The sequence below is a fragment of the Jaculus jaculus genome, chromosome 11 (assembly GCF_020740685.1).
Source record: "Jaculus jaculus isolate mJacJac1 chromosome 11, mJacJac1.mat.Y.cur, whole genome shotgun sequence".
NCBI lineage: Eukaryota > Metazoa > Chordata > Mammalia > Rodentia > Dipodidae > Jaculus > Jaculus jaculus.
In genome coordinates, this window is record NC_059112.1 from 81039299 (window position 1) to 81062543 (window position 23245).

The window sequence follows — 23245 nt, forward strand, 5'->3', positions numbered from 1 at the left end:
AGGAAACTCCGTGTATGTACTTGTTATTTCAGTCTACTTTTCTCAGTGTATGCTTTAGATTATGCAGGAATTGTTTAAAGTGATCTATATTTTAAAAAAAACAAAACTATATTATTACTAAAGAAAATGCTTGAGTTTTTTAAACTTCTGAACCATTTCATAATACTAGACAGTTTATTAGTGGTGTTTTTCTCCTTGTATACATTTTTTATTTCATGCTTATTAGTTAGTTTCATATTTAGCCTAATTAGTTAATAATTGCATTTGTGATCATTGATTTGCTAAGGACAAATTTATCATTCGTTTTGATTTCATCTCCTTGCCTTGACATAGAGTTCTTTGATACTTTACAATAGGATATTGACTGGGTGCAGACAGAGAAGCATGTTTTTGAGCAGGCTTCCAATCATCCTTTCCTTGTTGGGCTGCATTCTTGCTTTCAGACGGAAAGCAGGTAAGAGCAAAAGAGAATAGAATGATTATTGGGCTTGAGTATTTCCTAACCAGGCATGGTGGTGCACGCCTTTAATCTCAGCACTTGGGAGGCAGAGATAGGAGGATTGCTGTGAGTTCGAGGTTCCCCTCAGACTACATAGTGAATTCCAGGTCAGCCTGGAGTAAGAAAAAAAAAAGATTTAGTATTTCCTTTAATGAGAGCTTGATAATGATATATTTTCTTCTAAGTTTTTATCTGAAAATATTTCTGATTAGCTTTGATTTTGGGAATTAGTTCTGCAGAAGCTAGACTTGGGTTAGCAGGCAAAAACATGTGTGGGACAATGATGGTACAAGGAGATATCCCTCCACAGCATTCTCATTTTATGAGTTAATGTTTCTTAGAGTTTAGAGGCAAAAGCGATGCTATGTTAACTTAGAGTATACTTCTGTTACAGAAGTATTACCATGTTAGTTTACTTGATTCTGTCTAGATGCTTTTGTTTTCACTAACTTCTTGATGACTTTAAAAGGCTAACTCATTAAGAATGCACTGTATGTGCAAAGGTATTCTCCCTTACTTTGAATTTGGGCTTTATGGGTTTTCTCCTCTGTTTAGGTTGTTCTTTGTTATAGAATATGTAAATGGTGGAGATCTAATGTTTCATATGCAGCGACAAAGAAAGCTTCCTGAGGAACATGCCAGGTACATTTATTTTTTGTTTAAGTTGGTTTTTTTTCAGAGATGCCTGACTTTTTATGTGTAGTACATATTTATCTTGGTGCTAGTTAAGGCATATAGAAGTTGAGCTTACGTTATATTATATCAATTTACATGATAAATTATAACAGGCCTGTAATTTACTATTTGTGCCATTGCATATTTAGGCCTTATCAAATGGTTACCCTTTGGACCAAAGCCACGGGTAATATTTTGAGTTATATATATATTATATTATATTTAGTATTTGTTCCTTATTTATTCAGTTGAACTGGGGGAAAGAGTACAACTTTTTTTTTTACTATATTATGTTTCGTATCATCATAAAAAATCATTAAAAGTTTGGTGTGTATTAGGTATCTTCAAACATGATCTTGATGCCATACCATATTGCAGCCCATAATCTAGCTTGATTATTTCAGTTCTGTTATTTAGGTCAAAGTTTTGATTTTCACCAGTAAGTTAATGGCAGTTTTAAAATTTTTATTCTTTTAGTTTTGAAGCAAAGTAAAAGTTTTATTTGGGAAAGACATGAGCTGCCACGCTATCTTGTGAGAGAAGAGCACGGCCTTTTTTTTGTTTTTTTGTTAAAGAGAGAGAAGTGGGACTCAGCCACTGCAATCAGCCACCAAATGCTTGCACCAGCTAGTGGTCATGTCAAACCTTGAACTTGCCTCACTTTTGTGTGCCTGGCTTACGTGGGATCTGGAGAGTTGAAAAAGGGTCCGTACACTTCGCAGGCAAGTGCCTGCCTTAACTGTTAAACCATCTCTCCAGCCCCCAAATTTTATTTATTTGTGTTTTATTTTTCCAGGTAGGGTTTCACTCTAGCCCAGGCTGACCAGGAATTCATGATGTAGTCTCAGGCCTTGAACTCAAGCAGTCCACCTTCCTCTGCTTCCCAAGTGCTGAGATTAAAGGCATGTGCCACCACGCCCAGCTTCAAAAATTTTATTCTTTAATACAATGTTTTTGGTGGTTTTTTTTTTTTTTTTTTTTTTTTTTGCTGTTTTGAGGTAGGGTCTCACTCTAGCTCAGGCTGACCTGGAATTTACTATGTGGTCTTGGGTGGCCTTGAACTCACAGCAATCCTCCTACCTCTGCCTCCTAAGTACTGTGATTAAAGGCATGTGCCACCAAGTCCAGCAGTATTGAATTTTATATTTGTAGCATAGTTTCTCTTAATATTCCTCTTCTAGAATATTGGTGTAGATTTTATAGATTGAATAGTCAAATTTTGGTTCTTAGCTTGTTAGGGTATCTTTGGTCCTCTAGAGAAGTGATGAAAGTTGTAGGAATGGTCCTCTGGAGAATACATGGGAGTCGAGCATGGGGACATAGGCCTGTAATCTCAGTACTCCAGCAGCCGGGACATGGGGATGGCAAGTCCCAGGCCACCCTGAGCTGTATATGGAGACCTTGTCTCAAGACAAAAGAGGACAGCTTATATGAGAACTCTGTTATAAAAGGGGATAATCATCCATGGTGGAGCGTGCCTGTAACCCCAGCACACTGAAGGCCAGGACAAGAGACGGGGGGGGGGGGGGGGGGGGGTTGACGGACAGCCTGTGCTGGGCCACATAGCCAGCTTGCCTCTCACGCCCACAGTGCATGTGCACACGCAGCTTTGCTCCTTGCAGAACAGACTGCCAGAAGTGCATTCAAGGGAAGAGCTTTTTGAGATCTTCAAGTTAATGACTTTTTGGGATGTATATTAGACTCTGAGCTTGTTTGAGACACTGGTGTATTTGGGGAGGAAACTGTAGTACTTTTGTTTCCTTTTTTAATATTCCTAAAAATAGTGGAAGAAAGAAACTGAAGGTATATTTATGTTTCTAATTGTAGGTGGAAATAGAATTTCTCTACCTTCCAGAAAATGTATCACTGGTTAAGAATTTGGATTCAGTGACTGACTTTTAAAAATTCATTTTAGGTTTTACTCTGCAGAAATCAGTCTAGCTTTAAATTACCTTCACGAAAGAGGGATAATTTATAGAGATTTGAAACTGGACAATGTGCTACTGGACTCTGAAGGACACATTAAGCTCACTGACTATGGCATGTGTAAGGTGAGAGAAATTGTCTATAAAGTGATTTCATGTTTAAAAGCTCATGTTGGGCTGGAGAGATGGTCTAGTGGTTAAGGCGCTTGCTAGCAAAGCCCAAGGACCTCAGTTCAATGCCCCAGGACTCACGTAAGGCAGGTGCATAAGGTGGCACATGCATCTGCAGTTCATTTGCAGTGGCTGGAGGCCCTGGCGTGCCCATTCTCTCTTTTTTTCCTGCCTTTCTCTGTTGCTCTCATAAATAAATAAATCAAGCTCATGTTTAGCCTGGTGTAAAGACACGCGCCTTTAATCCTAGCATGTTGGAGGCAGAGGTAAGAGGATTGTAGTGAGGTGAGGCCAGCCTGGGACTACAGAGTGAGTTCCAGGTCAGCCTGATGGGTGAGATACTACCTTGAACAAACAAAACAACCACAACGAAGCTCATGATTGCTACTTTGTATGGTATAAGATTTAGAATCCTACCGCAAAGAAAAATAGACTTTTTCCATGTTTACAGAATTTTGTATGTTCTGTGATATATATGATGTATAGTTATATAGTATAGGAGTTCATTTCTTTTTATTGTTTGTAACTTGGTCTTAAAAGTTGTGACACTGTTGAAAGAAATTTAGAAGTAAAAAATATATATCTTTTGTCACATTAACGTGGCATTTGCCTATTACCTTGCAGTTTGTGCCATTTAATAGATTCTGGATGAATTCACAAATTTTCTTTGAAAGCCTTTACTTCTTTGTTTGTTTTTTGTTTTTCTAAGTAGGGTCTCACTTTAGTTCAGGCTGACCTGGAATTCACTATGTAGTCTCAGGAACTCACTGTGATTCTCCTACCTCTGCCTTCCAATTGCTGGGATTAAAGGCATGTGCCACCACACCCAGCTTTAACTTTTTTTATACTTAAATTTCAAATTTCTGGGGACTGAGGTGATGGCTTAAGGCTTATTTATAGGTGCTTCTTATAAAGCTTGTCAGCCCAAGTTCAATTCCCCTGATGCAGAGTGGTGCGTGTGTGTGGTGTGCGCACACACACGCATACATACATAGATATAAAAAAAAAAAGCCTCCCCCCCCCCCCCCCGAGGTAGGGTCTCATTCTGGCCCAGGCTGATCTGGAATTAACTATGTAGTCTCAGGGTGCCCTCAAAGTTGAACTCATGGTGATCCTCCTACTACTGCTTCCCAAGTGTTGGGATAAAAGGCATGTGACACCATGCCCAGCTAAATTTTTTAAGTTTTAAATATCTAACTTAAGTATGATAAAATCAAGTAAGAATTTTATTTTCTCTCAGAATATGTCTTTATTTCTTGGTGCTTTATTCTTCTAGTAAGTGTTTCATTTAAGGTCTGATCGTAGCCAGGCATGGTGGTGCATGCCTTAATCCCAGCACTGGGAGGCAGAAGTAGGTGGATCGCTGTGAGTTTGGGGCCACCCTGAGACTACATAGTGAATTTGAGGTCAGCCAGGGCTGGAGAGCAAGACCCTACCTCCAAAAACCAAAAATAAATCAAACTTCAAGCCTGGGGCTATGTAGACAGCTCACTGGGTAAAGTGTTTGCTATACAAGTGTAAGGACTTGAGTGTGTATTCCAGCAACACAAATATGCTGGGTGGGCATGGTAACCTGTTTGTAATCCCAATGCTTAAGATTTGCATACGGGGGATCCTTAGAACAAGATGATTAGCTAGACTAGCTGAATCAGCAAGCTCTGGGTTCAAGTGAGAGATCCTGTCTCAGTAAACAATGTGGAAAGTGATCAAGGAAGACACCAGAAGTCCCCCTTCGCCTCCACACACGTGTGCGTGTCTTTAGGTGTGTTCAAGTGTGCATTTTAAGGAGTCTTCTGATCGCTCGTTTGTGCTTGGGCAGTTCCTCTGCTTGGGCTTATTTGTGTGCTGAGGCTCACCTTTCCACCACCCTACAGCAGCTGAAACACTAGTGCAAAAAGTGCACCCTGAAGGTTGATTTATTTTCACATAATTTAACTTTTTTTTAAGTTTTAATAAGTATGTCATTTTAAAAGCATTTTTATCTTCACTGACTTTTTTAGCAACATTTACTGCAAACATGTTATCTTAAGGCAGTTGTTTGATATATTATTTATGTGGTAGATGAAGTAGAAGAGTTGGATTTTAAAGTGAAACTTCGTATCTTTATTTTTTCTTTTTTCTTCCTGCCTTTTTTTTTTTTTTAATAAAGGAAGGATTGCGGCCTGGAGATACAACCAGCACTTTCTGTGGTACTCCTAATTACATTGCTCCTGAAATTTTAAGAGGAGAAGATTATGGTAATAAATAAATGGGTGATATTTTACCTTTTGCTAGATGGTGATTTATGTTGCTTTATAGTACTCTATTAAGACTGTTCTTATTAGTGTAAGCCTTCTTAGTCCTTTAACAAACATGAAGACCCCAGATTCTGAAACTAGAGCTAGTAAGCCTGGCAGTTTTGGGGGATACAGATTTGGATGATACCTTAAAGACAAACATTAAAGAGAAGAAACCTGTTGTAAGCAGTTTTTATTAACTAAGCCCTCTTACAAACATCTGAGGTCAGCATTTCTGAATATCATTTTACAAATGAGACTGATACACAGAAAGGTTTTAACAGGTAGAAAATGGCCAAACAGGGATTTAAACTAACAGCAGCCTTTGAGTTCCGTCAAGAACCTCTAGAGGACTGTTCAGATTTCTTGGGCTACTTCCCCCAGAAATCTAAAAGAGGGAGAAAGACTTGCAGCTCATCAGGCACCAGAGAATGGCATTTATTTTACCTCAAGAAAGTCGTTGACTCCTTGGTTCTGACTGTCTACTTGCTGCAGATGCAAAGGAGGATTCGGTACTTCTGACTTTTGAAACTGCTCACATTGAAACCCAGTCTCTTAAAAACCATGGGTAGTGGTGGCACAAGCCCATCCTAGCACCCAGCAGGCAGGAGGATCACAAGTTCAAAGCTAGCTGGTTTTACATAGTGAGACCCTATTTCAGAAAGCAGACAGCAAAAAGGTGCTCAAATCTTTAGTCAAATTATAGACCAAGGAAGCTTGTTTTCAAATACAATTTAATTAGAACTACAAAACAAAATTACTAGATTTGTGTAAGAGACTAAAATTATAACTATATTTAGAGAAAATATTAGGCTTCATTTCCCATAATGTTGTTATATAATAACAATATTTTCTAAATACCTGTCTTTGGTAAACCAAGTATTTCTCTTAATGCTTGCCTACCATACTAGTTAAAAATCCATTTAGTTTACTTTTTTTTTTTTAATTATGTGATTTTAAAAAACACTTGTTGTCTTTCACACATGCAGGGTAGTGATCTATTGCTTACGATTTCTTTCTAAAGGCTTCAGTGTTGACTGGTGGGCTCTTGGTGTGCTGATGTTTGAGATGATGGCAGGAAGATCTCCATTTGATATTGTTGGGAGCTCTGATAACCCTGATCAGAACACAGAGGATTATCTCTTCCAAGGTAATTATCAGGATTTTATAGCGATTCTCTGTGAATCATCTAGAGTACATGTTACTATACTGAATAAGAAAAGGAAAGTACTCCAGACTTAATGTGAGTTTAATTTTTCATTATATCCTTCCTACTTCTACAGTCTCCAGTTACCCTCCCCTATTGAAAACCATAACAAAGAGAGACTGAGTTTATCTTTCATAGATATTAAGGAATAATTCCTCTGGCTAGAGAGGGCAGTCTGTATACATGAGCCTCAAGGCCGAGCACATATGTTCAAAAACAGTATCATGGGGAAAATGAAGCACTAAGAAGATCGTAGGAATTGGAAGGAGCTGGGAGATGCCCATGATGGGGAATGCTAAGAATTGAACACAACAGAAACAGGCGGACTGTCTCAGAATTCTACATTTAATAACTAAAATCCTTACAGGCTATGCCTAAGTGTTTCATAAAATAGGAAACCTGCCTGGGTGGCCATTTAATATATGAAAAGACATCCAGCCTCACTAGCGGTTAGTTAGGGGAATACATGTGAGAACATGTGAGCTGCAGTTTCATAACTATATGTTTGATGTTTGGCAGAAATTTTGATCTGAAAATAACCAGGGCTGCTATAGGTGTTGACCACCTGGGCTCCCATGGACTGCTAGTAGTGGAGAAACTTGACACAATACCTTTTGAGAATATTAGCATATTGCCCAGCAAAATTGTATGTCTTACATATACATATGTATATGCATTTTACAACTATTACTTCTTTTAAACCTCGTGACAACTGGTGAGACAGGCATGATTTTTCTTTCTATTTTACAAATAACTAAAGCACAGTAAGGTAGTCAAATAAACATTCAAGTAAATAGTAAATACAATATTCAAATAAGAGGCTAGCTCAGAGGAGGGAGAGCTAAGGGAATGCTAAAATACACGAGGTGCTTTGGGTGTGTATGTAATAATTTTTACAATGAATACTTCTAACAGTTCATATTAAAGTTTAAAGATTAGAGCCATGTGAAAGTTAAAAATAATGCTGTAATTTTATCTTTATAGTTATTTTGGAAAAGCAAATTCGCATACCACGTTCTCTATCTGTAAAAGCAGCAAGTGTCCTGAAGAGTTTTCTCAACAAGGTATAAATTGTGTGTAAAAATCATCAGTGATTTCTCTGTACCTCTCTGGAATAAAACTAGTACATAGAAGCTCAGGTGATGTAATATTACAAAAAAGAATATATAATTGGTTATTAGGACTGTAATTTGTCTTTTAATCAAAGGCGACAGCATTAAATCCTGAGGTGAGTTATCCTTTCCATTTACAATGGCCGTGTGTGCATTTGATGTTTTGTTGTAATTGATATCTACAATACCATGTTTGCTCTGTGTCATCCATAGAACTCATTCGTCACCATATGCATTTTGAGCACTTATGCAGTAATGTTCTCTACCCATGGCTGTATCAAAAACCCTGTATGTAGATAAATGTCATCTTAAAAGTCTAAGCATTCATTGTTGCAATTGGTAAGCTAGAAGAATTTAAGGTTATGCTTGAGGCGTCCTAAATTCTACTTCAAATACATAATGGGCAGAAAGTAGATTGGTATCTATTTACCTAAGCTAAATAATGATTAATTTTAGTAAAATCAGAAATTGGGGCTTAGTTGAAATGGGCTGCTTTATGAGAGGGAAGATTTAAACTTGAAAGCTCATCTTTTACACAGTGAAGAATGAGGGTGAGAGGAGTTCATGTGTAAAATCAAATGTCTTTTACCAGAAAGGAAATCTAGTTCACAGTATGGACTAAGAGTTTCAGGTTCCTCCTCAGACTAGCAACTCAGGTGATGGTTGTGTCATTGTCTATGGTAAATATGGTTGTTTTCTGTAACTGAGCAGGCTTTAAAATTGAGCCAAACACAGCTTGTGGTAAAGTTTGGAGGTTTTTTATCTTGGCTAAAACTCTAGCTCATGCCAGAAGAATAGCTATGTGTTGGTTGATTTTTCCTACCATTTTTTTTTTCTTTTTAATTTTTTCTTTATTTGCAAGCAGAGAGAGACAGATAGAAAGACAGAGACGGAAAAAAATGGGCATACCAGGGTCTCTAACCACTGCAAACGATCTCCAGATGCACTGCTTTATGCGTCTGGCTTTACTTAAGTACTGGGGAATCAAACTCGAATCATTAGGGTCTGTACGTGCTTTAACCATTGAGCCCTCTCTCCAGCCCCTACCCCCTTTTTAAGTACTTTTTATTTATTTATTTGCAAGTAGAGAGAGAAAGAGGGGAGAGAGACAGACAGACAGAATGGGAGTGCCAGGGCCTCTAGCTGCTGTAAACGAACTACAGATGCATGCACCACTTCGTGTAGCTGGTTTTACATAGGTACTGGGAATCAAACCCAGGTTTTTAGGCTTTGCAAGCAGGCGCCTTAACAGCTAAGCCATCTCTCCATCCTCCTTACCATTTTTCTTTAGCAAGAACACTGGCAGTTTCCACTTTCCATGGAGAAAGACCCAGAAGAAAATCATACCTGGTACCTGGGGCTAGGGGTGTGCTTTCTAGACATAGCTGAACATTTTGTGTCATAAATAAAGACACCAGGTAAAAGATGTAAAACACAAGACCAAAGCACACCACTCATCCAATGATTGAAATAATTCTTTCACCATAGGACCCAAAGGAACGATTGGGTTGTCATCCACAAACTGGATTTGCTGACATTCAAGGGCACCCATTCTTTCGAAACGTTGACTGGGATATGGTATGTAAATTTCAGTTCTCTTCTGTCTTAGGTTTTATTGTTGTTACCACCAAGTTTGTTTTTTTTTTTAATAGTTTATTTGTTTGCAAGTAAAGAGAGAGAATGGACCCACCAGAGCCTCATGTCACTGTAAATGAATTTGAGATGCATGAACCAGTTTGTGCATCTGGTTTTATGTGGGTACTGGGGAATTGAACTTAGGTCATTAGGCTCTGTAAGCAATTACCTTTAACCACTAAGTTATTTCTCAAAATACAAAAAAAGAAAAAGAAGAAAACCTAGTACCTTACAATTTAAGTAACTTAAAACTACTCTCTAAAATACTTTCTTTTTTGGGGGTGGGGGAGAAGGTGTGAAGCAGGGTCTCACTGTAGCACAGTCTGACCTGAAACTCACTCTGTAGCTCCAAGTTGACCTTGCACTCACAGTGATCCTACTTCCACCTCCTGAGCGTTGAAATTAAAGGTGTGTGCCATCATACTCAGACTAAAATACTTCAGGTAAAAATATAAGTATCTGAGAAGGAGAATCGGCATACCAGGGCTTCTTCTTGCAGCTACAAATGAACTCCAGACACATGTGCCAGCTTGTAATTTGGCTTTACATGGGTGGCTAAGGAATAAACCCACGCCAGCAGGTTTTGCAAGCAAGCACCTTTAACCACTGAGCCATCTCCCCAGCAGCCCCTAAAATACTAATGTAAAGAGTAGTGTGTAATGTTGTTGTAAACGATAGCCAGGCTGTTAAACTTGTCTAGTACCACGCCATGGGAGGCCTGGAGCAGAGGAAAGATGTAGAGGAGGAGTTTTTTGAATGCAGGCTTGAGCTGTCATCACTGTCTTTTTAGATGGAGCAAAAGCAGGTGGTGCCTCCCTTTAAGCCAAATATTTCTGGAGAATTTGGTTTGGATAACTTTGACTCTCAGTTTACTAATGAACCAGTCCAGCTCACTCCAGATGATGAGTAAGTAAATTCCATACCCTGAAATGTTTCAAAATTTTTTTGGAGACCCCTTGTTTTGTGTGTGTTCAGTTGTTCACTGTTAGATTAAAATCTGTATAATCATTGTATTGTTGGATAGTTGACTCCATTATGCTGTTACAAACTATAATATTTTATACTTTGCTTTCCATGTCTTGTAAACTATTGCTGTCACCTTCACTTTGCAGAAGTGGTTTAAGCAGGGTTGAGCAGGTGGCAGTCAGGGTTTGCCCCAGAGCTGGCTGACCGGGCTGTATGCTTTCCCCTCTGCTGCATGCTTCTCTTTTGGGCGGGCACTTTGGTCTGAGTGTTTGAGTATCCATCCTAGCTGTGATAGAGAGCTGTTTGTGCTTATGTTGCTTAGAGTAAGGTTGAGGGGTGTTCTGATCCTTATCTCTCATTGCAGATTCTCTTGCTAGTCTTAACAGGCCTTTCCTTTTATCCCAGTTCTTAGCATGTTCTTCACAGGAACTTTTCCTGGTGATCTCCCTTCTAGAAGCCTTCAGTCTTCCTTTTATCACCACATCACTGTCGGTGGAGTAACTTTGCCTTGACTGCAAGGATGTAGACTTCTGGTGCGGCCTGTTCCCTTTCCTGCTGTCACCGGGCAGCCTTGTGTCTCAGGGCTGCTCCTTGCCCTTCTCGCCTTTTATCTTGCTTCCTGCTCCATGCCTCCCTTTGTTTCCTTGGACATTTCAGTGTGTCAGTCATCTCCTTGTTTCACGTTTGCTTTTTATTCCGACTTTTCTACCTGCAACATACTGTTACCCTGTTTTCCCTTCTTTAAGCCACACATTCTTTTGGTCATTGTCATCTTTAGACATATCACAGTCTTTCAGAGTGGTCAACATTGTCTTCTATTTTCTTTCCACCAACACTTAACTTCTTGCAATGTGACCTGCTCCTTCAACTTTTGAAGGTCTAAACAACTTCTTAAGTTCTTTTTGTTTATTTATTTATTTATTATTATTATTATTTTAGTTTTTTTGAGGTAGGGTTTCATTCTAGCTCAAGCAGACATGGATTTCACTATGTAATCTCAGGGTGGCCTTCAACTCATGGCAATCCTTTTACCTCCACCTTATGAGTGCTGGGATTGAAGGCATATGCTACCATGCCTGGCAATTTATTTAATTTTTTGTGGTAGGGTCTAATTCTAGCCTAGGCTGACCTGAAACTCACTGTGTAGTTTCAGGCTGGCTTCAACTTGTGGCTCTCCTCCTTCCTCTGCCTCCCCAGTGCTGGGATTAAAAGTGTTCACCACCATTCCCAGCCAATTTCTAAATTACAAAGCATTTTTTGGTTATTCCTCATCTTCCCTGATGTGTAAAGCACTTGTCACTTACAGCTTTGCCTTGGGTAGCAGTGGCATCCTGCTTCTACTTCATCTCAATGACCACTTCTCTGTCATTTTTATTTCCTTTTCCTTGAGAGGGAGGATCTGTGGTTCTGTTCATAGCAACCTTCTGTTTGCTGTATGTAGTCTATACCTTGGAGACTTCAGCCAGTCCTATAGCATGGATACTAGCTATTTAAATGACTCCTAGCTGAGGAGGCAGATGATTATTAAGCATAAATTGTTGTGCTAAGTCCTAAATAATTAAAACAGTCCAGTGTCTCCAAAAGCTTTACTGTCCACTAAAAGAAAAAGATACCAAATCATTATTTCTGACAAAATTGTGTGTTAAGAAAGAACACTGTATTTAATCATAAGGTAGGAGTTTGATGCCAGGTGAGTTGACACATCCCTTTAATTCCAGCACTTTTGAGAAAGAGATAGGATGATCACTGAGTTTGAGGCCATCCTGAGACTACAGAGTGGATTCCAGATAAACCTGGGAAAGACTCTATCTTGAAAAATCAAAAACAAGACCAAAAAAAATTATAGGAGTTTCATCCTGATGTCAAGTCTTACCAACTGGATAGCCTTCAATATGAATTGCCTAACTTCTAAGACTATAGTCTTCTTACATTGTGTGCCTTACAAGTTTCCTAGAACAAATGAGGGGTGGTTTAAAATAAAAAAACAAAAAAAAACCTTTAAAAATTTTTATTTTTTTAATTTTAATTTTATTTTTATTAGCATTTTCCATGATTATAAAAAAAATCCCATGGTAATTCCCTCCCCCCCACTTTCCCCTTTGAAATTCCATTTTCCATCATATAAAAATTTTTATTTTATTAGAGAGAGACAGAAAGAGAGAGAATGGGTGCACCAGGGCCTTCAGCCTCTGTAAACAAACTCCAGATGCATGCTCCTCCTTTATGCATCTGGCTTACATAGGTCCTGGGGAATCAGACCTGGCTCCTTTGGCTTTGCAGGCAAGCACCTTTACCAGTAGGCCATTTCTCCAGCCCTGAGGTGGTTTTTGAAGCATCTAGTGCTACCCTGGTGTGTCTCCTGAGCCACATTTCTCCAGACCTACCACAGCCTTTCATATTCCACTTATTTATAGAATGAATACTGTCTTCCTTCATTTCTTCAAATGGAATTGTGGTTAGAACGGGTTTTAGCTCACAGTGAATGAAATCTAGCAGATACTGCTTCCTGTAACGGCTTTCTATTGTGTTACTTTTATCTCCTTCGAGGAAGGGTCTGCACTCTCTTACTTTGTGTTCTGCAGGATGGCATGTCCATTTAGGTATTAAAGTACTTGATAGGACTGCTCTTACTGTGTGCTAAACTAGGAGCCCTGCATAATGCAGTGCCAACATCTCCCCTCCCTGTGACCCGTATCTCCCTGAGGTGTCTCTCCTTGCTCCAGAGCTCTTTGGGCTTCTTCCTACCACCTTCTCCTTTGGCTAACCTCTGACTTCCAGGCTTTCTCTTCTCCGGCCTCTACCAGCTCTTGAGGTGACTACCTAATTGGACATTACTTCAGACCTGGATGTTCACCTTAATCAAGAATGTTGTTAAGGTTAGAAGTTAAAAGAACTAGAACTGTGACAGTTTGTGCCTGTTTTATTCCCAGTCCAGTTGTGAACCACCTTTTGGCTGTAAGGTGGCTTGTGGAATTATTAGTCTTTTTTTTTCTTCCCCTCTAGTACTTTGTTGATGATTCTAGAATGTATTTTGTGATTAATCTTAGAACTTTTGTTCACAATTTTTATCCTTATTTTTTCTTTTTAGTTGTATTTTACTATTTAAAAGTTGAAGAAATCCTGATTATAATGAAATTTATTTTTCTTTCAACAGTGACATTGTGAGGAAGATTGATCAGTCTGAATTTGAAGGTTTTGAGTATATCAATCCTCTCTTGATGTCTGCGGAAGAATGTGTCTGATCCTCATTTTCAACGATGGGTTCTGCTTACTGCCATTTAATGCATGGATAACCCTGTTAGCCTGGATTTAGTGTACCATTTTATATTTGTCACCTACAAAATCCCTTTCCGTATCCTCTGTCATACTCTGTAGAAGTCAATTATTATAGCTAGGTATGACTATGAAAAAGAAAATAAGACCAGCTTCCAGATAATCATGTCAGAATTCAGTTATACTGGTTCTTCAGATGCCTTCTAATGACTGATGAAGTTGTATTCTGTTCAAAGGAAATGCCACTGCTTTTAAAAGAAATTCAGGCCAGGCATGGTGGCACTCAGTAGGCAGAGGTAGGAGGATCACCGTGAGTTGAAAGCCATCCTGAGACTACATCTTGAATTCCAGGTCAGCCTGAGCTAGAGTGAGACCCTACCTCGGAAAAACAAAACAAACAACTAAAAGAAAGTCATTTGCGTTAATACTCACAGCAGGATTATAGCATAGGCCTCCCATAGTATTTGTCATTATATTCTAAATCTTCGAAGGTTTAATTGTGTAATAAAAGGTTAATTCAGAATACAGCTTCTTATATTACTAGTTCAGAGTTCCCTGTTGAAAAACCCTCCTATAAATTTTCTCATTGGTTTGGATAATTAAATTATTGTTTTTTATTAAACTGCTAATAAAATAGACTTGTTTTATTAAGAAAAAATTCCAAATTATTGGCTATTTTTTAAAGCCTGGCACAAATGATTTTTCTTCTTTAGAATAAAGGGTTAGCTTCTGAGCCTTTCCTTTAGTGAAACTCTAACTGGAACATTAGTATATATATAGTTCAAAAGATCCAAGATGCAGTTGAGTGGAAAATTGTTCAGTATATACAAAGGAAAAGCTATATAAATTTAAAATAGATACAGAAAGTGCAATGGTAATTATTTATTTCTTACTGGAGAGTGAATCCTACAGTTACTTTTTGTTATTGACTTAAAGAATGAGGAGGCACTCTATTTCTTACCAAACCTGTAAAATGCATTCCATTTATTCAGTGGAGGCAGAATGTATATTTTTCTTTATTATTTAGCATACAAAAAAAAATAATTTATCTAAGTAGAGTTCTTAACTATTCTTATTTCCTCCCCCAAAGTGCGTTCTCTGTACTTTGGAGCTGTTTATGAAGTCTACAGTGAAATCCAAGAAAAATAATGACCATGACCAAATATGTAGAGCCCATGCATACGCACGTGCTTCACAGCGCCAGCTCCTTCACTAGGTTGTATTTCATAGGGAATGTAGTAGAACACATTTCAGGATTTCAGGGGCGGAGTTCTAAAGGTTATTTTTTATTAATACTAGTATTTAGCAATTTATTATTTAAAAAGGTACCAGATAGAGCATCATTTTGTTGTTTAAATATTTTTTATAAAAAGTTTTAAAATGATCAACTAAATAGATTACAGTTATCCAATCTTAGTAAAATTTAGTTTTAGGGAAGTTATCTAGGTTTAAATTTGTAATGATGTAAGCATGTAGGCATTTAATAAATTATCCTTTTATGGGATGCCTCATTTCATTATAAATGTAATTTTTCCAAAGTCTATGTCCTGTATTCTCTTCATGTCTAAATCTGAGAGCAATGAAAATCTCCAGTGATAAAAGCCAAATAGAGCAGTACAGCACAGGCAAGTTTCCCCTGTGCATTTGCATGTCTGTGTGAGAGGTGCCTGGAACTTAGGAAAACAAGAAGCAGTATTCACATCATAAGCTCACAGATTTGTGGCATTTTGTCAGAAGGATCTTATGACCTTGCTTTGAAGTGGTGCTGTTTCCTCTAGGGCATTTTAGAATGTAGACTACTCACGGAGGGGTTGAAGATGTACTGTGTGTGTGTGTGTGTGTGTGTGTGTTACTGGTTTGTTTTTGTTTTTGGTCTCAATGTCTGTTTCTTACTGGAGAGTAAGTCTTTTGGTTGCTTAAGCAGTGATCTATAATCTTACATTTGTAAACAAATTTTACATGAATAACTTCAGTTAGATATCTTCCCTACCTCTACCCCATTAAAACTTACCATTTTCTACCAATACAAATGACAACCATTTTTCTATTATTAATGGTGGTCTTTTGTTTTTAAATCTTTTTTTTAAACTAATAAAATTTACTGTGTATATTTTATACAAAATTGCATTACAAGTGTTTTTAATTGTGTTTTTTTTTTTTTTAAGTCCTTAAGTGCCATGCCAGTTCTTTTTATATAAAGTTCGTTCAAAATACTCAGCAGGGAATAAGGCCGTGAGTGGATAGTTGAGAATGATTGGCATATGGTATCCTAAGAAATAAGTTGTTTTGCATAAGCATATGTTCAGATCATTTTATGCATATGCAGCCTGGATTGGGTATCAAGTATAATGTGTGTTCAGTGCTGGTACATTTAGTTTATAAATTTGTTTTGTTTTGGCTTTTGTTATGTAGAAGACTACCTTAGTCACTGTAAAGTAATCTGTATTTGTGTAATTTTTTTATATTCAAATCTTTAAATAAAATGTTTTAATACCCATTAAGACTTGGCCAGTTTTAATATGCAATATGTCAAAGAAATGTGCCAGAACAGAGATCATCAAAATTTGTTCAAGAAAAAATTTCTGAGTTTGGGAAGTTTTTCTGTACTTCAGACAGCATACTGGTTGTGTTGAAGTTGTATGCATAGACATCCTCTCACTGATCAAAAGATTCTCTAGTGTATTTTTATTTATTTTATTTTTTTGGTTTCTCAAGGAGGTAGGACCTCACTCTGGCCCAGGCTGACCTGGAATTAACTGTGTAGTCTCAGGGTAGCCTCAAACTCATGGCGATCCTCCTGCCTCTGCCTTCCAAGTGCTGGGATTAAAGGTGTGCACCACCATGCCCAGTGTCTAGTGTATTTTTTTATTTATTTATTTGTTTGCAAGGGAGGGGAAGAATGGGCAGCCTAGGGCCTCCAGCCACTACAAACAAACTCCAGATGCATGCACCACTTTGTGTATCTAGTTTTCATGGGTACTGGGGAATTAAACCCATGCTCAGGCTTTACAATTAAGTTCCTTTATCTGCTGAGCCATTTCTTCAGTTCCTTCTAGCGTATTTTTGTTTGTTTTTTGAGATAGGATCTTCTAGCCCAGACTGACCTGGCATTTATTCTGTAGTCCCTGACTGGCTTCAAACTCAAAGTGATACACCTTCCTCTGCTTTCTGAGTGCTGGGATGAAAAACATGCACCACCACACCTAGCTAGTGTAGTTTTTAACTTGCCCTCCCATGTGTCTCTCCATTTGGAAAATGAGAGAAGTTAGCTGAATGTCGGACATTATAACTGGCCTTAAAACTGAAAGTAATTCAAACAGATTCAGAGCAGATCATTTCCATATTCTACAACGCTGTGTTGTATTCTAAGCCTAGAGTAATCACTAGTGTTCATATATAAGCAAATGTAATGCTGTGTCCCTCAGTCCCGTCCCCCCTTCTCTCTTTCCTCCACGTGGCCTTCATTGTCAGAAAGCAAGGGACTGTGTATTAAAGCCACTCCTGTTTTTTTTTTTTTTTTATCCCAGTTGTAACATTTGTTAAAAATGGAGTTACAGGGCTGGAGAGATGGCTTAGTGGTTATTAAGGCACTTGCCTGCAAAGCCTTAAGACCCAGGTTTGATTCCCCAGAACCTATAGAAGCCAAATGAACATGGAGCACATGCCTCTGGTGGTTGTTTGCAGTGGCTAGAGGCCCTGGCAAGCCCATGCATATTCATTCATTCATTCACTCCCCACTCAAACATATATGTGTGTGTGTGTGTGTGTGTGTGTGTGTATACATACATATATATATACACACATACATACACACATTTAAATATAAAATGGAGTTGCAGGCAGTATTAATTCAGTGTTATTCAGCTATTCCCTGCACCACATCATTGGTGAGCCCTCATTCTTCTTCCCTCTTTCCTCCTCTCCACCCCATACACATTGCTTTTGGCTTTTGTGTTAGTGAATGGAAATGGATTTTATGTAGAGAGCCAACTGCCAGGTATTTTTGCTTAGATTTTTTTTTTTTTTTTTTACAATTCATCTGTTAAATTTATAGTTGAAATGAATCAATCTTAGAAAGAGATGGGAGTGTGAAAATGTGGCAGGGTAGCTCACCTTCCTGTGGGAACCTGTACCTTACTGGCATTATTAGCAATGTATTTTTACTCCTATTTTTAAATCTGGAGAAACTGAAGGGGTGTGACCTTTGCCACTATATCTGAACAGTTTAAACCCTCTCAGATGGAATCACGAAATTTGAGGGTTTGTCACCTTGTTTTGATCAACAGTTTAGTTGGTCAGAAGTAACTTCTGTGTAACAAAGCCTGTGGAAAGGCTCTGGCAAAATCTCTGATATAATTGCATGCCTTATCTCCCTCCCCCCACAAAAGGGGAGTTCTGAGTTTCTAGAAATAGAGCCACATAAGCTAGATTTAAAACCTCCATGAGCTGGGGAATGATAGTGAGCACCTGTAATCCTGGCACTTGGGAATTGGAAGCAGGAGGATCAAGGAATTCATCTTTGGCACAGCTTTGGTTGCTTGAGACTCTTAAAAAGTTTGTAAGATATGAACTTTCTGCACTATAGATTGGTGGCTTTATATTTATTAAGTCGTACATTTCTACAAAAATGAACTTTCAATTCTTGTTTTTCGAGGTAGCGTCTTGATCTAGGCCCAGGCTGACCTGGAATTCACTCTGTAGTCCTAGGGTGGCCTTGAACTCAGTGATCCACCTACGTTGGTATCCCAAGTGCTGGGGTTAAAGGCATGCACCACCATGCCCACTGAATGTTCAAATTGAATGGATGTTCATAGTTGTGTGGGGAGGTTGATTCTCAGGATCTTGACCATGCTGGGGAAGCACTTAATCATTGAGTTATATCCCAGCCAAATCAAAATGTTCAAGCAGGGCTGGAGAGATGCTTAGTGGTTAAGGCGTTTTCCTGCAAAGCCAAAGGACCCGGGTTCCATTCTCCAGGACTCACGTAAGCCAGATGCACAAGGGAGCGCATGCATCTGGAGTTCATTTGTGTGGTTGGAGGCCCTGGTGCTCCCATTCTCTGTCTCTCTACCCTTCTCTCTCAAATAAATAAAATATAAAAAAATGTTCAAGCAAAAATTTTTTCTAAGCACTGGATTTTTATTTAAAATATTTATTCATTATATAGGTCATAATCTGAGGGTGGCCTTGAATTCATGGTGATCCTCCTACCTGTGCTTCCCAAGTGCTGGGATTAAAGGTGTGCACCACCACATCTGGCTTTCATTTTTGTTTGCAATGCCAAGGATTGAACCACTGAACCCAGGGCTTTATCCATATGAGGCTGTACCACCAAGCTATACTCCAATCCTAAAACTTTGTTTTCTGAAAGTGGAGTCTGTCAGTGTGTCAGAGACTTGATAGTTTAAATTATTTGTATTAAAAAATATTCTGCACATATGTCTCTATGGAGGAGACATTTCCTGTGATTGAAACGTTTCCCTCTAGTAGTGAGCGGCAGGAAGAGAGGACTTGAGCTCCGCAGGGCCTGCTTCTCAGAAAAGTGGTGCTGTACTTTGCCACCACCAGGGGTCAGGCTTGCCACAGTGACCGCCCGAGTTTGCAGTACCTCCGCGGAGAGCATACATACCTGAGGCCAGGGACCAAGACTTACCAGGGCTGGTCTTCTCTTGGTTTTAGTGCAACTCAGTACACCATACAAATTGCTATTCAGAGTGAGATCTCTTTGTGTTACTTGAGAGGTTTTTATTTTGGGGTGTACATGTGTGTGTACCCCTGTGCACATGCATGTGGAGGCCAGAGAGAGATGCTGCATGTCCTCCTCTCTTCTGCATTGTTTCCTTGAGACAGTCTCACTGAATCCAGAGCTGCTGATTTGAGTCAAAGTGAACAAGTGCAAGCTATTCTGTCTTCATCATCCCTCCACAGAAGTAGGATTACAGGTTTTATGTGGCCTTGCCCAGCTCTCTATGTGGGTGCTGGGGGTGAGTCTCATGCTTGTGCAGCAAGCGTGCTTACTGATGAGCCATCTCCCAGGCCCATGTTTGCTTTGATTACTGTACCCTCTAACCTCTAAATGTACTACTGTTCTAATTGACTACAAATGAGAGTCCACTATGTGTCAGGTGCTAAGGATATATAAAAAGGGTTTAATCATGCCATGCTGCATCTATGAAAAACATTTGTACTTAAAACCAGAGGCTGGAGAGATGGCTCAGCAGTTAAGGTGCTTGCTTGCATGCAAAGTCTGCTGGCCCAGATTCAATTCCCCAGTGCCCACATAAAGCCAGATGCATAAAATGGCACATATGTCTGGAATTCACTTACAGTGGCAGGAAGCCCTGATGTGCCCATTCTCATTCTCAAATATTTGAAAACTAAATAAAAATAAATAAAACCAGGACTGAGCCAGGCCTGGTGGCACACATCTCCAATGCCAGCACTTGGGAGGTGGAGGCAAGAGGATCAGATGTTCAAAGTCATCCTTAGCTACATAGCAAGTTCAAGATAAGCTGAGTATATAAGAGCTTGCCTCAAAAAATTCTATGGCAGTGGCTGTAGGCCCTGACAATTCTAATTCTCAAAAAAAAAAAAAAATGGGACAAATCTGATCAAAATGCATTATATATGTATATGAAATCAGAAATAAAGCCAGGGCTGATTTGGTTCATTTAGATGCACAGATTCAGTTAAAATGAACCAAGAAATTTGTCTATCTTTTCACTGTGAACTTTCCATGTCAAATATTTCGTGACATTAAAAGTGTCATTAAGGGCTGGAGAGATGACTTAGTGGTTAAGCGCTTGCCTATGAAGCCTAAGGACCCTGGTTCAAGGCTCGACTCCCCAGGTCTCACGTTAGCCAGATGCGCAAGGGGTACACGTGTCTGGAGTACGTTTGCAGTGACTAGAGGCCCTGGTGTGCCCATTCTCTATCCCTATCTGCCTCTTTTTCTGTGTCTGTCACTCTCAAATAAATAAATAAATAAATAAATTTTTAAGAAGTGTCATAAAAAAAGGGCTGGAGAGATGGCTTAGCAGTTAAGGCTCTTTACTGCAAAGCTAAAGGACCCAAGTTCAATTCTCTAGGACCCATGTAAGCCAGACACACAAGATGGCACATGCATCTGGAGTTTGTTCATAGTGGCTAGAGGTCCTGGTGTGCCCATTCTCTATCTGTTTGCCTCCTACTACTCTCTTTCTCTCTCTTAAATAAATAAATAAAATGCTTAAAAAAAAAAAAGAAAGAAAGGGAAAAAAGGGCTGGAAAGATTAGCGATTAAGGCACTTTCCTGCAAAGCCTAAGGACCCAGGTTTGACTTCCCATATCCCACGTATGCCAGATGCACAAGGTGATGCATGCATTAGGTCACCATGCAACAAGGTAGCCACATGTGTCCGGAGTTCAATTTCAGTGGCTTGAGGCCCTGGTATGCCAATTCTCTCTCAAAAAAAGTGTCATATGCAGACTTGACCCATGTGTTTACAGACACTTAAATTGCCAATTAGAAGTACGATTTTAGGAATGTTCACTTGGTATTTCATTTTAAAAGCACTTTTATAGTGAAGGCAAATAGTTGAGCTGTTTTCTAGAAATGACAGTTTTCTCCTAATCTTACAAAGAATTTATTTCTACCATTCCTGGAATTAACTATGTCCTCTCAGGGTGGCCTCAAGCAGCTATCCTCCTAGTGCTGGGGTTACAGCCGTACGCCACCACGCCCGGCCAACTCTTAAATTTGTTGTGTTGTTTATAGCACTTTATAGTTTCCTCTGTAACTTTGCCATAAAACTGGGAATATGAAATACGTCCACTGCTTACCAAGAATCCTTGAAGTATTTTTATTTATTTGAGAGAGAAAGAATGGGTGCACCAGGGCCTCTAGCCACTGCAAACAAAATCCATACACATGTGCCACCTTGTACATCTGCCTTTATGTGGGTCCTGGGCATTGAACCCAGGTCCTTTGGCTTTGCAAGCAAGTGCCTTAACTGCTAAGCCATCTCTCTCCTTTTTTTTTTTTTTTTTTTTTTTTTGGTTTTTGGAGGTAGGGTCTCACTCTAGCCCAGGCTGACCTGGAATTCACGATGCAGTCTCTGGCTTCATACTCAACAGTGATCCACCTACCTCTGCTCCTGAGTGCTAGGATTAAAGGCTGCGCCACCACGCCTGGTTTAAACTTTTTTTTTAACTTTTTTTTTTTTGTATTTTAAAATAGAGGAAAATTGTATACTTATTAATAAGGGCCAGTACTTTTTTTAAAATTTTTATTAACATTTTCCATGATTATAAAATATAAGGGCCAGTACTTTTAATTTGTGTTTGATTTTCAGAGCTGGTAAAAGTATGTAAATTTCCCAAAGAAAAAAATTTTCCTCACATTCGGTCCCCCAAATGGAAATATTACTTAGGGGCTACATATGCTAAACACCTGTAAACATTTCACAAAACTATTTGAGGTGGCTTGAATGGATGGCCCCCAATATATTGAAGATTTTACTGAAGTTTGCAATCTGCAGCCATCTGGCTGGAGGAGGTGTCACTGGGCAGATCCTGGGGTCCAGCACTAAGGTGTGGATTTGGAATTCCAGTCTAAAGATCCACAAACTGCCTGAGCTTTGCCTGGAGTTCCTAAGTGTGCTTGCTTATGCTGGTGTGTGTGTGGCTTTTCTCTCTCTGCTTGGAACTGTGAAAGTGGGCCATCTTCTGCCATGATGGAACTGTTGCAGTCAGGTTCATATTGCTGGCAGAAGTTACCTGACCGAGAGCAGCTTTGGAGAGAAAAGGTTTATTTTGGAAGCTCCTTGATGGCAGGGAAAACGACGACATGAGCAGAGGGTAGACATCATCACCCCCTGGCCCACATAAGGTGGACAACAGGAACAAGAGAGTTATAGCCAGTATACCCTTGCTAGTGTTTGGCACACTCTCTTGTTTTCACCTTGTGCATCTGCCTTATGTGGGTACTGGGGAATCAAACCTGGGTCCTTAAGCTTCACAGGCAAGTGCCTTAACCAGTAAGCCATCTCTCCAGCTCAACTAGGGCACTCCTACCTTGCTTGTTAGTTGATGCCCATTGCCATAGGTGTGTTTAACATCTTGATCCTTCTCCTTGGCAGCATTGGCTTAGACCTGCTGGCCTTGTCCGATGATGGCACTGGATCCTTCAGTTGTTTGAGTTTGCTGTGTCATGTCCCCACAAAATACACCTTCTTAGATTGCCCAGGGCCCCTTTCTCTCAAGCACTCAGAACTGTGTGACAGTCCAGAACTACTTTCCATGTTCCACATGTGACATGAGCATACCTGGCCCTATCTCCCTCAACTAGAGAAATCAGGGAGCTTGCTGGCTTCTGCGAGACAGAGATGCCCTCAGAAGCGCCTAGCCCTAACACAGTGGGTGACTGCTAGGGCTAGTTCTCTTTCACCTCTTAGACAGGTCTCACCCAAGTGTGGGGTATCTGTGGTGTCCATCTGAGATGCGCCCTCGGTAGCCCCCTCAGCCCT

The 23245-nt window shown here is 39.4% G+C and overlaps 1 protein-coding gene across 2 annotated transcripts in view; it reads left to right on the plus strand.

Moving 5' to 3' along the window:
- Prkci (protein kinase C iota) overlaps positions 1 to 16240 on the plus strand; it is an 82437-nt gene extending 66197 nt beyond the window's left edge. For both annotated transcript variants that reach the window (XM_045161644.1, XM_045161645.1), the window contains exons 10-18: positions 357 to 454; positions 1055 to 1141; positions 3090 to 3225; positions 5420 to 5507; positions 6571 to 6696; positions 7738 to 7817; positions 9354 to 9443; positions 10291 to 10406; positions 13621 to 16240. In XM_045161644.1, coding sequence (XP_045017579.1) covers positions 357 to 454; positions 1055 to 1141; positions 3090 to 3225; positions 5420 to 5507; positions 6571 to 6696; positions 7738 to 7817; positions 9354 to 9443; positions 10291 to 10406; positions 13621 to 13708 — 909 coding nt within the window. In that variant the 3' untranslated portion in view covers positions 13709 to 16240. The remainder of the gene's footprint in view (positions 1 to 356; positions 455 to 1054; positions 1142 to 3089; positions 3226 to 5419; positions 5508 to 6570; positions 6697 to 7737; positions 7818 to 9353; positions 9444 to 10290; positions 10407 to 13620) is intronic.
- The last annotated feature ends 7005 nt before the right edge of the window (positions 16241 to 23245 follow it).